At 48.6% G+C, this 11,635-nt stretch overlaps 2 protein-coding genes across 2 annotated transcripts; both read left to right on the top strand.

Moving 5' to 3' along the window:
* Positions 3,025-6,088, top strand: LOC104727967 (uncharacterized protein At3g60930, chloroplastic-like). Its single transcript, XM_010447018.2, has 4 exons — positions 3,025-4,462; positions 4,547-4,651; positions 4,736-5,310; positions 5,385-6,088. Exons 1-4 carry the CDS (start codon positions 3,025-3,027, stop codon positions 6,069-6,071), a joined length of 2,805 nt encoding a protein of 934 aa, XP_010445320.1. The 3' UTR covers positions 6,072-6,088.
* On the top strand, positions 7,989-11,219 carry LOC104727966 (uncharacterized protein At3g60930, chloroplastic-like). The gene is made up of 4 exons (XM_010447017.1): positions 7,989-9,426; positions 9,511-9,615; positions 9,700-10,274; positions 10,349-11,219. The coding sequence occupies exons 1-4, from the start codon at positions 7,989-7,991 to the stop codon at positions 11,033-11,035; spliced, it is 2,805 nt and encodes a 934-aa protein (XP_010445319.1). The 3' UTR covers positions 11,036-11,219.

The raw sequence follows: 11,635 nt of genomic DNA, 5'->3' as shown, positions 1-11,635 counted from the left end.
AAATTTTTTTTTTTTTTTTTTTTTTTTTTTTGGTGTGATTACACTTTCATGCATTCGTTACTTAATTCCAAACGTATTTTAGTATACTCATTCCAAAATGGATAAAACTACCTGTTTTTGACTATCCAATTATTACTTGTCAAGTACTCCTACATTTAATTTCATGATACTAAAATCACATCAAACATGATATACATGAAGAATTACGTACGTTGGATTCACGTTAATTTAAAAGATAGCAATTTTTTCAATACTGTACTCCAGATACAGAAAGACCTCATGATATCGGATTAAAAATATCAAATAGTGAGCCACACACTATCTTCACTTGAAATGCAATACTTTTGCAGATTAAGAAAATAGGAACAAACTGCTATTGACAGAGTAATCTCAAGACCATCACCTGCTTTGACTAACCGAAGTAAAACGATATAGGTCCCCTGTACCGTTTGCTTTTCCCCATCTCGCGCTCTCTTCACCTTCACTCGATGAAATTGAATATGTAGCAGCAAAAAGCAGCCACCAGAAAAGAAAAAAATATATATCAAATGAAATCCAAGGCAAGAATCAAGAAAAATAGGAAACTTAGTTTGATGCTAGACATGGGTAGTCAAAAACCACTTGTATGTAAAGGAATACTAATAATCTGAAATGGGTTGTAAAAATTAATTAACCTCATCAAATTAAATGCCTTAACTAATACAGAACTATGTCTCATGCCACATCCATGTCTCTGCAGATCAAATAGGATTAGCTTACAGAAACAAGCAATAGCCCTTTAATTACAAGCAATCAACAAGTCAAAATACCAAGCAAATTGATCAATCTTAGTGCTACTGTAGCGATCAATTTTAGAGACCCAAATCTACTGAAAATGTAGTGCAATCACTAAAAATTTATATACATTATATAGTATATGTTTTAAATTGTAATTTAAATCTGATGGTAAAAAGGAAAAAGAAAAAGGAAGAGTAAAGAAAGGCCCATTAGGGTTTGGATTTAGCAAGAGTATAAATATATATATGGCGATTTGAGAAAGTGCGAGAGAAATCAAAAGCCCTAGGCAGAGATAGAAAAAAAGAAAAATCATTGACAAAGATGTCTTCCTCGGCACGAAGCGCGTACAGAATCCGATAGCAATCAGCGCCAATGATTTCATCAAGATGGAAAATCGGGTGATTGGGGATGGTCCGCCACCGTCTCCGGAGACCATTGGACGCGTCTATGAACAAGTTTTGAATGAAATCGCCGGCGATGATATGGAACTCCGGGGTCGTCTCATCGATAGAGCTTCGGCTAATTTCAGGGTTCTATACAAGGTCCGAAACCAATGGCTTGCTGAGGAAGCAGCGAGGGGAGATACCTCATCGAACTCGGTACGTAGCAACAAGGTGAAGGCTGATGAGGTGGACGTGGAGGAGGAGGCTAGTGAGGGCACGGAGAAGATGATCTAGTACCACGCCTTAAGTTTTGCGATCATGATGTGGGACTTACTTTGCTTGTTTGTTTTTAAATCGTATTTTTTTTTCCATTACATAAAGTTCAACCAAAGCCTTATATTGATTTTAGGGGATGTATTGAAAAGCTCTTAACGTACCTGTTTGTACTGGGGATTGCACAACACTAAATAAATATCGATTTTAGAGGGAAAGAGTGAAGTTTGTTCTTTATTAACGATAGGAATGCGAGGTCGTCACTAAAACGAGTCAAGATCGTGCTCGTCAGTTCACAGGAGAACTAACGAGTGAGTCACGACGAGCTCGGAAGCTAACAGAAAATTATACAGAGAATAACAAGAGTTTTTAGACGCAAAGTATTGCTCTCGGGGTATTGTACGCGAGTCCTCCCCCTTTCTCCAGCGAGTACTGTTTCTTTATATAGTGGACTGTAGACCGAGGGTTTTCTAGGGTTCCCATCGTGAATTCCCGAGATTGCCCTTTACGGATTATTAATGACTTGCATCCATTTTGGTCGGGCCGAAATCACAGAATTCGTCTTGTTGGGCCGAATGGCATATTGGGGCGCAGCCCATGTCCAACAATAGTCCCCCCCTTAGTCCGGAGAGCGTCAGTTTTTCTGCGATCGGCGGGCATGCTTGATTTATTTGTAATATGCCTGCTCGGCGCAGATCGTCTCGGATTGCTTCTGGGAAATGAAATTGCTACAGTGATTCTTCTACAATCTCTTTTGTAATTTCTTCTGAAATTTCTTCTGTAATTTCCAGATTCATTTTTCGAGAATTTCCAGATTCATTTTTCGAGAGGCACTGGGAAAAATCCTTTGGTCTTTATTCTGAATGCGGTTTTCAATGATATCCCCGAAAAAGAGAAGAGAGTCGCGGATTGAGATGATGGATTTGACAGTAATTTTTCCATTTTATTTACTTATTTATGCACCTTCTTCCTTCCCATTTTCTTCACTTGCTCCTTCCTCTTCATAAAAGGTAATTTCTTCTCTCTCTCATTTATTACTTTCATGCTTTTACTTCTTTCTTTGGTCGATTGCATACCCAAAACCCTAGCCGCCGCCCGTCGATTATTCCTGCTTGCGAGGTCGCCAATGGTTGATCAGCCGGATCCGCCGTTGGTCGTCCATCGAGTTGAGCTATCAGCGCCTAACGACCTTAGAGATTTCGAGGTCGGCCGGAGTGAGACCCAGCTCGGCGAGGAGATTCGAGTGGAGAGATCTGAGGTCGGCGGATCCGAGCTCGGCGGATCTGAGCTCGGCGAGTTCAGGGTTCGGCGGATTGCGAGGTTTCCTGCGAGTGAGGCATTAGGTAGTCCCTCGGAGATTGACGCCGAGGTCGGCGGTCGAGTCGTTGGTGAGGTCGGCTCGAGGATTGGAGATTGGCGTAGGGATGTCGATCTCGACATGGAGAGCTGGCGGGCCGAGGTCGGCGACGATGGAATCTAGGATCCGGTGTTAGGTAGTTCTCGCGTGGTTGGGAGGGACCGGCGAGATGAGATCGAAAATGAAGATCTACGGAGTAATTCGAACGCGTTCGGCACTTCTTTTGGGATCGATATGGTCGGCGGGCCCGAGGTCGGCGTACCCGAGGTCGGCGTACCCGAGGTCGGCGTACCCGAGGTCGGCAGACCTATCGGTGGGTTTGATACTACAACCGCGAGGAATCATGAGGATAAGATTGATTTCGAGGGCGGAACAGTTGAGATGGGAGATCGGCGAGGAGGCATGAACGAGGTCGGTGGTTCCGGGACAGGCGGATTCAGTGGCCCAGAGCTCGGCGGTCATGGGATCGATGGTGAACTCAGCTGTGATGAGTTCGATGGAGCTCGGCGAACTTGTGAGCTCGGCATTGAAGAGTTTGGTGGCAAATCGCTGCTTGGCATAAACGCGGATTCGTCAGGTGGTAGTGAGCTCGGCATGGGGCATGTTCGGCTGAGAATTCGAAGCTCGCAGGTTCATGAGACCGTGGTTGGTGCCGAGCTAAGTAAGCGGCTAGATGGGTCTCGTTCATGCGGAACTGGGGTCGGCATGGAGGATTTCGGAGGTCACATTGATAATTCTAATCGCGTTGATTCTGACGCTTACTCCGACGATGGCGATCTCGATCTTATGATGGGGGGTCGCGAGGTCGGCTCGCTTTGCAGGAAGGTTGGCCGACCTTCTACGAGTTCTCGTGTTCCCGCACGTGCGCGTGGTAAGACTCTTGCGGGGATCCGACGCGCTTTCACGAGGGAATCTGGTACTGGCTATAAGAATGCTTTCGATGACGTTGGTGTTGACATTGGAGCAGAGTGTGGAGATTTCGACAGTTTGGCCAACGACTACGATTTTGCTGATATTCTCGAATTCAGCGAAGATAGCGACAGTGGTTCTGGTGGGAGTCCTATGGACGTTGTCCCGGCCGAGGATACTGGTCCTCGTTCAGCTGTTTTGGGTCTTAGTGCTGCATCGATTGGTGCCAGTCTTTCAGCCGGTCCGGCCGATCACGGTCCTTCGTTGTGCACATCGGATACTATTGCCGAGATGATGCGGTGGTGTAAGATGCCCGAGGGTTTGGTTTTCCGATCTCCTAAACCCCACGAGCGTCCTTGGACGCCTCCAGCAGGTTTTATCGCCCTCTATGAGCATTATTTTACTGATTGCGGTCTTTGGTTTCCTCTGCCGGAGTTTTTGACGCGTTACTGCGCGAGGCGTAAGATAGCTATCTCTCAGCTTTCTGTGGGAGGTATCCGCAACGCAGCTGGTTTGGCGATACTGGGTACCGATTGTGGCGTCGAGGTTGATGTACATTTCCTTGAGGAGGCTACCAGGTTTACGAAAGTCAGAGGTAGTCCGGGGTACTTTTATACTAGTGCTAAATCGGGTTATCAGATCGTCACCGGAGCTGAGAAGAAGATTTGTCATTGGCAGCGTTACTTTTTCTTTGTCAAGCTAGATGAGACTTCGGTTGACAACCTCGATATGTTTTACGCTACTGAGTGGAATATGGTTCCCGGTAGCTTTGCTGTTTCTTATCCTTACTTGTTGATTTTCTTTGATTGGCTTCTAACACTTATCTTGTTTTTGTTGTTGCTTGCAGAGCCTGTCGTTCGCTTGCGTGCTCATCCTCCAGGTTTTTTCGACAATCTCAGGAAGATCAGAGCGAGAGGGGCGATTGATTGGCCTTCGATTACTCAGAGATCTCGTGAGTTTCCTGCTTATTCTGTTGTATCGATTGTTGCTCTCCTTGGTGGTTATTGGGTCGTCACACTTTTGTTTTCCTTTTTAGGTCTACCGCGCTTAGGGATGGGAAAAGTTAACACTCGTCTTCCTCGATACGCCGATCAGTTCAAGAAGGCCGTTGATGCTGGGTCTTCTTCGCGCGCTGCCGACACTGAAGTCGTTGACCCGTCAGCCGGCGGAGGTGTCGATCTGCGAGTTGCAGGAGATTTGAGATCGGCGGAGGTGGCCGCTACCCGCGCCGACAAAAGAGCTGCCAAGGTTCCTGCTGTCGTTCCGCGTGCGCAGAAGTCACGTGGCGAGGCTTCTGATGCCCTAGCGATCGTCGTCGCTGATTCTGGACGTCCTACTCCATCAAGGAAGAGAGCTTCTCATGGTGAGGTGGTCGCTCCCGAGCCCGAATCGTCCAAGAGATCTAGGAGGGATGGCATACCGCGCGACACCACTGAGATTGATGATTCGTTCTCCTTTTCTTACAAGACAAAGGATGAGTTGTTTATCAACAACGCTACTGCTTGTGGTGAGCTTGCTAGCAAGGTTCGCGGCTCCTTCGACCCGCTTCCCTCTGTGGGTTCTCTCTATGATCCCGAGCTGTATCGGTCGTGGGCTCGGAAACACTTCCAGGTTGGTATTTCTCTTTATGTTCTTGATTGGCTTTTCCCAATTATTATCTTGATTCTTTATTTCTTGTGTTTCAGGATGGTGGTGGCGTGAATCGTATGGTCGTCTCGTACGAGCGTCGCATTGCCGAGCTGGAGAAGCAACTTGCTGATTCTCGTACCTCTGAACCATCGAGGAGATCGGCTGAGGAGCTTCGTCAGGATCTCGATAAAGAGCGAGGGGTTTCTGCTGTTCTTACGAAGCAAACTGCCGGTTTCAGGAAGCAAGTGGCCGATCTCAAGGCTTCTCTTAACGCTTCCCGCTCTCGTCTTGAGCAGTTTGAGGTTGATCACGCGTTTCAGAAGGCGCAGTTGCAGCAGCTGCAAGCAGAGCGGCATGGCATCGATGTCGAGGTTGCCGACTACAAGTCTCGTATTGAGAGGATGAGGAGGCATATTATTGACAACAGAGCGGCGCAGGAGTCTCTTCTGACTTTGAGCCAGGTGAGCGGCACCTATGATTGTCTTCAGGAGCTGGTGAAGAGTGGTACGGTCATTCCGTCGAAGACTTTGCTCGGCTTGGAGGCTGACGTGAAGATGTGGGAGGAGAAGGTTCTTGGTTTCGATATTGCCGATGTTTTGGACAGCGACCTCGAGGCTCTTCCAGAGACCGCGATCGTTCCTACGAACCTTCAGGCGGCGGAGGTTCCCGTGGTTGTAGGAGAGGAGGTCGTCATGGCAGGGGCACCTGCGGGCTCGGGCGCTCAGGTTGCTGCCGAGCAGTGACTTGCTTTTGTCTTGTTTTATTAGAATCTATTCCCGTTTTGTAGCGGATGTTGGGTCGTTTAGANCGGGTGATTGGGGATGGTCCGCCACCGTCTCCGGAGACCATTGGACGCGTCTATGAACAAGTTTTGAATGAAATCGCCGGCGATGATATGGAACTCCGGGGTCGTCTCATCGATAGAGCTTCGGCTAATTTCAGGGTTCTATACAAGGTCCGAAACCAATGGCTTGCTGAGGAAGCAGCGAGGGGAGATACCTCATCGAACTCGGTACGTAGCAACAAGGTGAAGGCTGATGAGGTGGACGTGGAGGAGGAGGCTAGTGAGGGCACGGAGAAGATGATCTAGTACCACGCCTTAAGTTTTGCGATCATGATGTGGGACTTACTTTGCTTGTTTGTTTTTAAATCGTATTTTTTTTTCCATTACATAAAGTTCAACCAAAGCCTTATATTGATTTTAGGGGATGTATTGAAAAGCTCTTAACGTACCTGTTTGTACTGGGGATTGCACAACACTAAATAAATATCGATTTTAGAGGGAAAGAGTGAAGTTTGTTCTTTATTAACGATAGGAATGCGAGGTCGTCACTAAAACGAGTCAAGATCGTGCTCGTCAGTTCACAGGAGAACTAACGAGTGAGTCACGACGAGCTCGGAAGCTAACAGAAAATTATACAGAGAATAACAAGAGTTTTTAGACGCAAAGTATTGCTCTCGGGGTATTGTACGCGAGTCCTCCCCCTTTCTCCAGCGAGTACTGTTTCTTTATATAGTGGACTGTAGACCGAGGGTTTTCTAGGGTTCCCATCGTGAATTCCCGAGATTGCCCTTTACGGATTATTAATGACTTGCATCCATTTTGGTCGGGCCGAAATCACAGAATTCGTCTTGTTGGGCCGAATGGCATATTGGGGCGCAGCCCATGTCCAACAATAGTCCCCCCCTTAGTCCGGAGAGCGTCAGTTTTTCTGCGATCGGCGGGCATGCTTGATTTATTTGTAATATGCCTGCTCGGCGCAGATCGTCTCGGATTGCTTCTGGGAAATGAAATTGCTACAGTGATTCTTCTACAATCTCTTTTGTAATTTCTTCTGAAATTTCTTCTGTAATTTCCAGATTCATTTTTCGAGAATTTCCAGATTCATTTTTCGAGAGGCACTGGGAAAAATCCTTTGGTCTTTATTCTGAATGCGGTTTTCAATGATATCCCCGAAAAAGAGAAGAGAGTCGCGGATTGAGATGATGGATTTGACAGTAATTTTTCCATTTTATTTACTTATTTATGCACCTTCTTCCTTCCCATTTTCTTCACTTGCTCCTTCCTCTTCATAAAAGGTAATTTCTTCTCTCTCTCATTTATTACTTTCATGCTTTTACTTCTTTCTTTGGTCGATTGCATACCCAAAACCCTAGCCGCCGCCCGTCGATTATTCCTGCTTGCGAGGTCGCCAATGGTTGATCAGCCGGATCCGCCGTTGGTCGTCCATCGAGTTGAGCTATCAGCGCCTAACGACCTTAGAGATTTCGAGGTCGGCCGGAGTGAGACCCAGCTCGGCGAGGAGATTCGAGTGGAGAGATCTGAGGTCGGCGGATCCGAGCTCGGCGGATCTGAGCTCGGCGAGTTCAGGGTTCGGCGGATTGCGAGGTTTCCTGCGAGTGAGGCATTAGGTAGTCCCTCGGAGATTGACGCCGAGGTCGGCGGTCGAGTCGTTGGTGAGGTCGGCTCGAGGATTGGAGATTGGCGTAGGGATGTCGATCTCGACATGGAGAGCTGGCGGGCCGAGGTCGGCGACGATGGAATCTAGGATCCGGTGTTAGGTAGTTCTCGCGTGGTTGGGAGGGACCGGCGAGATGAGATCGAAAATGAAGATCTACGGAGTAATTCGAACGCGTTCGGCACTTCTTTTGGGATCGATATGGTCGGCGGGCCCGAGGTCGGCGTACCCGAGGTCGGCGTACCCGAGGTCGGCGTACCCGAGGTCGGCAGACCTATCGGTGGGTTTGATACTACAACCGCGAGGAATCATGAGGATAAGATTGATTTCGAGGGCGGAACAGTTGAGATGGGAGATCGGCGAGGAGGCATGAACGAGGTCGGTGGTTCCGGGACAGGCGGATTCAGTGGCCCAGAGCTCGGCGGTCATGGGATCGATGGTGAACTCAGCTGTGATGAGTTCGATGGAGCTCGGCGAACTTGTGAGCTCGGCATTGAAGAGTTTGGTGGCAAATCGCTGCTTGGCATAAACGCGGATTCGTCAGGTGGTAGTGAGCTCGGCATGGGGCATGTTCGGCTGAGAATTCGAAGCTCGCAGGTTCATGAGACCGTGGTTGGTGCCGAGCTAAGTAAGCGGCTAGATGGGTCTCGTTCATGCGGAACTGGGGTCGGCATGGAGGATTTCGGAGGTCACATTGATAATTCTAATCGCGTTGATTCTGACGCTTACTCCGACGATGGCGATCTCGATCTTATGATGGGGGGTCGCGAGGTCGGCTCGCTTTGCAGGAAGGTTGGCCGACCTTCTACGAGTTCTCGTGTTCCCGCACGTGCGCGTGGTAAGACTCTTGCGGGGATCCGACGCGCTTTCACGAGGGAATCTGGTACTGGCTATAAGAATGCTTTCGATGACGTTGGTGTTGACATTGGAGCAGAGTGTGGAGATTTCGACAGTTTGGCCAACGACTACGATTTTGCTGATATTCTCGAATTCAGCGAAGATAGCGACAGTGGTTCTGGTGGGAGTCCTATGGACGTTGTCCCGGCCGAGGATACTGGTCCTCGTTCAGCTGTTTTGGGTCTTAGTGCTGCATCGATTGGTGCCAGTCTTTCAGCCGGTCCGGCCGATCACGGTCCTTCGTTGTGCACATCGGATACTATTGCCGAGATGATGCGGTGGTGTAAGATGCCCGAGGGTTTGGTTTTCCGATCTCCTAAACCCCACGAGCGTCCTTGGACGCCTCCAGCAGGTTTTATCGCCCTCTATGAGCATTATTTTACTGATTGCGGTCTTTGGTTTCCTCTGCCGGAGTTTTTGACGCGTTACTGCGCGAGGCGTAAGATAGCTATCTCTCAGCTTTCTGTGGGAGGTATCCGCAACGCAGCTGGTTTGGCGATACTGGGTACCGATTGTGGCGTCGAGGTTGATGTACATTTCCTTGAGGAGGCTACCAGGTTTACGAAAGTCAGAGGTAGTCCGGGGTACTTTTATACTAGTGCTAAATCGGGTTATCAGATCGTCACCGGAGCTGAGAAGAAGATTTGTCATTGGCAGCGTTACTTTTTCTTTGTCAAGCTAGATGAGACTTCGGTTGACAACCTCGATATGTTTTACGCTACTGAGTGGAATATGGTTCCCGGTAGCTTTGCTGTTTCTTATCCTTACTTGTTGATTTTCTTTGATTGGCTTCTAACACTTATCTTGTTTTTGTTGTTGCTTGCAGAGCCTGTCGTTCGCTTGCGTGCTCATCCTCCAGGTTTTTTCGACAATCTCAGGAAGATCAGAGCGAGAGGGGCGATTGATTGGCCTTCGATTACTCAGAGATCTCGTGAGTTTCCTGCTTATTCTGTTGTATCGATTGTTGCTCTCCTTGGTGGTTATTGGGTCGTCACACTTTTGTTTTCCTTTTTAGGTCTACCGCGCTTAGGGATGGGAAAAGTTAACACTCGTCTTCCTCGATACGCCGATCAGTTCAAGAAGGCCGTTGATGCTGGGTCTTCTTCGCGCGCTGCCGACACTGAAGTCGTTGACCCGTCAGCCGGCGGAGGTGTCGATCTGCGAGTTGCAGGAGATTTGAGATCGGCGGAGGTGGCCGCTACCCGCGCCGACAAAAGAGCTGCCAAGGTTCCTGCTGTCGTTCCGCGTGCGCAGAAGTCACGTGGCGAGGCTTCTGATGCCCTAGCGATCGTCGTCGCTGATTCTGGACGTCCTACTCCATCAAGGAAGAGAGCTTCTCATGGTGAGGTGGTCGCTCCCGAGCCCGAATCGTCCAAGAGATCTAGGAGGGATGGCATACCGCGCGACACCACTGAGATTGATGATTCGTTCTCCTTTTCTTACAAGACAAAGGATGAGTTGTTTATCAACAACGCTACTGCTTGTGGTGAGCTTGCTAGCAAGGTTCGCGGCTCCTTCGACCCGCTTCCCTCTGTGGGTTCTCTCTATGATCCCGAGCTGTATCGGTCGTGGGCTCGGAAACACTTCCAGGTTGGTATTTCTCTTTATGTTCTTGATTGGCTTTTCCCAATTATTATCTTGATTCTTTATTTCTTGTGTTTCAGGATGGTGGTGGCGTGAATCGTATGGTCGTCTCGTACGAGCGTCGCATTGCCGAGCTGGAGAAGCAACTTGCTGATTCTCGTACCTCTGAACCATCGAGGAGATCGGCTGAGGAGCTTCGTCAGGATCTCGATAAAGAGCGAGGGGTTTCTGCTGTTCTTACGAAGCAAACTGCCGGTTTCAGGAAGCAAGTGGCCGATCTCAAGGCTTCTCTTAACGCTTCCCGCTCTCGTCTTGAGCAGTTTGAGGTTGATCACGCGTTTCAGAAGGCGCAGTTGCAGCAGCTGCAAGCAGAGCGGCATGGCATCGATGTCGAGGTTGCCGACTACAAGTCTCGTATTGAGAGGATGAGGAGGCATATTATTGACAACAGAGCGGCGCAGGAGTCTCTTCTGACTTTGAGCCAGGTGAGCGGCACCTATGATTGTCTTCAGGAGCTGGTGAAGAGTGGTACGGTCATTCCGTCGAAGACTTTGCTCGGCTTGGAGGCTGACGTGAAGATGTGGGAGGAGAAGGTTCTTGGTTTCGATATTGCCGATGTTTTGGACAGCGACCTCGAGGCTCTTCCAGAGACCGCGATCGTTCCTACGAACCTTCAGGCGGCGGAGGTTCCCGTGGTTGTAGGAGAGGAGGTCGTCATGGCAGGGGCACCTGCGGGCTCGGGCGCTCAGGTTGCTGCCGAGCAGTGACTTGCTTTTGTCTTGTTTTATTAGAACCTATTCCCGTTTTGTAGCGGATGTTGGGCCGTTTAGGCGATGTATTTTCTTTTTGGGACCTTGCATTATCGTTGGATTGACCGGATATTGAGCCGTTTAGGCGTTGTACTTTTCCTTTTTGGAACTTTGCTATGTTTTATCCTCTCGTTTTTTGACATGCGTTGATCGTTTGATGGATGTGGTCTTCGAGGGTCACTGTATTGGCCACTTCACCTTGAAAATTGTATCTTTTGTTCTATAAATTGCTCCTCAAATGCTCGTTTCTTGCCATTCCGCTTTTCCAACCATTTCTCTCTTTTATTTTTTAAGAAGTAAAAGAAAATCACTCTTTCATTTTTGAGCGGTTTGAGGTTGGCATTATGCCTGTAACCACGAGAGCGACCTGGCTAAGGAGAGCGCGAGAGCGGCTTGCTGCGAGATCGGATGATGTAATTCGTTCCGATCTCGAGTTTTATCGTGCTTGGATCCAGAGGTTGAGAGCCTACACTCTAGCTTTGCGCCGTAAGTTCGAGCTATGCTTCCAGTTTGATCGTGTGGATGGGACTGTTGCGTATCTCGAAACTATGATCGAAG

Source organism: Camelina sativa, chromosome 11, assembly GCF_000633955.1.
Source record: "Camelina sativa cultivar DH55 chromosome 11, Cs, whole genome shotgun sequence".
Lineage (NCBI taxonomy): Eukaryota > Viridiplantae > Streptophyta > Magnoliopsida > Brassicales > Brassicaceae > Camelina > Camelina sativa.
This window is presented reverse-complemented; position numbering and strand designations above follow the sequence as displayed.

Bases quoted from the DNA above. Each gene is read 5' to 3' on its own strand.
- LOC104727967 (XM_010447018.2), top strand. From the start codon at position 3,025: ATGGTCGGCGGGCCCGAGGTCGGCGTACCCGAGGTCGGCGTACCCGAG. The intron at 4,463-4,546 runs GTAGCTTTGCTG...TGTTGCTTGCAG, and splicing joins TGAGTGGAATATGGTTCCCG to AGCCTGTCGTTCGCTTGCGT. The intron at 5,311-5,384 runs GTTGGTATTTCT...CTTGTGTTTCAG, and splicing joins GGGCTCGGAAACACTTCCAG to GATGGTGGTGGCGTGAATCG.
- LOC104727966 (XM_010447017.1), top strand. From the start codon at position 7,989: ATGGTCGGCGGGCCCGAGGTCGGCGTACCCGAGGTCGGCGTACCCGAG. The intron at 9,427-9,510 runs GTAGCTTTGCTG...TGTTGCTTGCAG, and splicing joins TGAGTGGAATATGGTTCCCG to AGCCTGTCGTTCGCTTGCGT. The intron at 9,616-9,699 runs GTGAGTTTCCTG...TTTCCTTTTTAG, and splicing joins TTCGATTACTCAGAGATCTC to GTCTACCGCGCTTAGGGATG.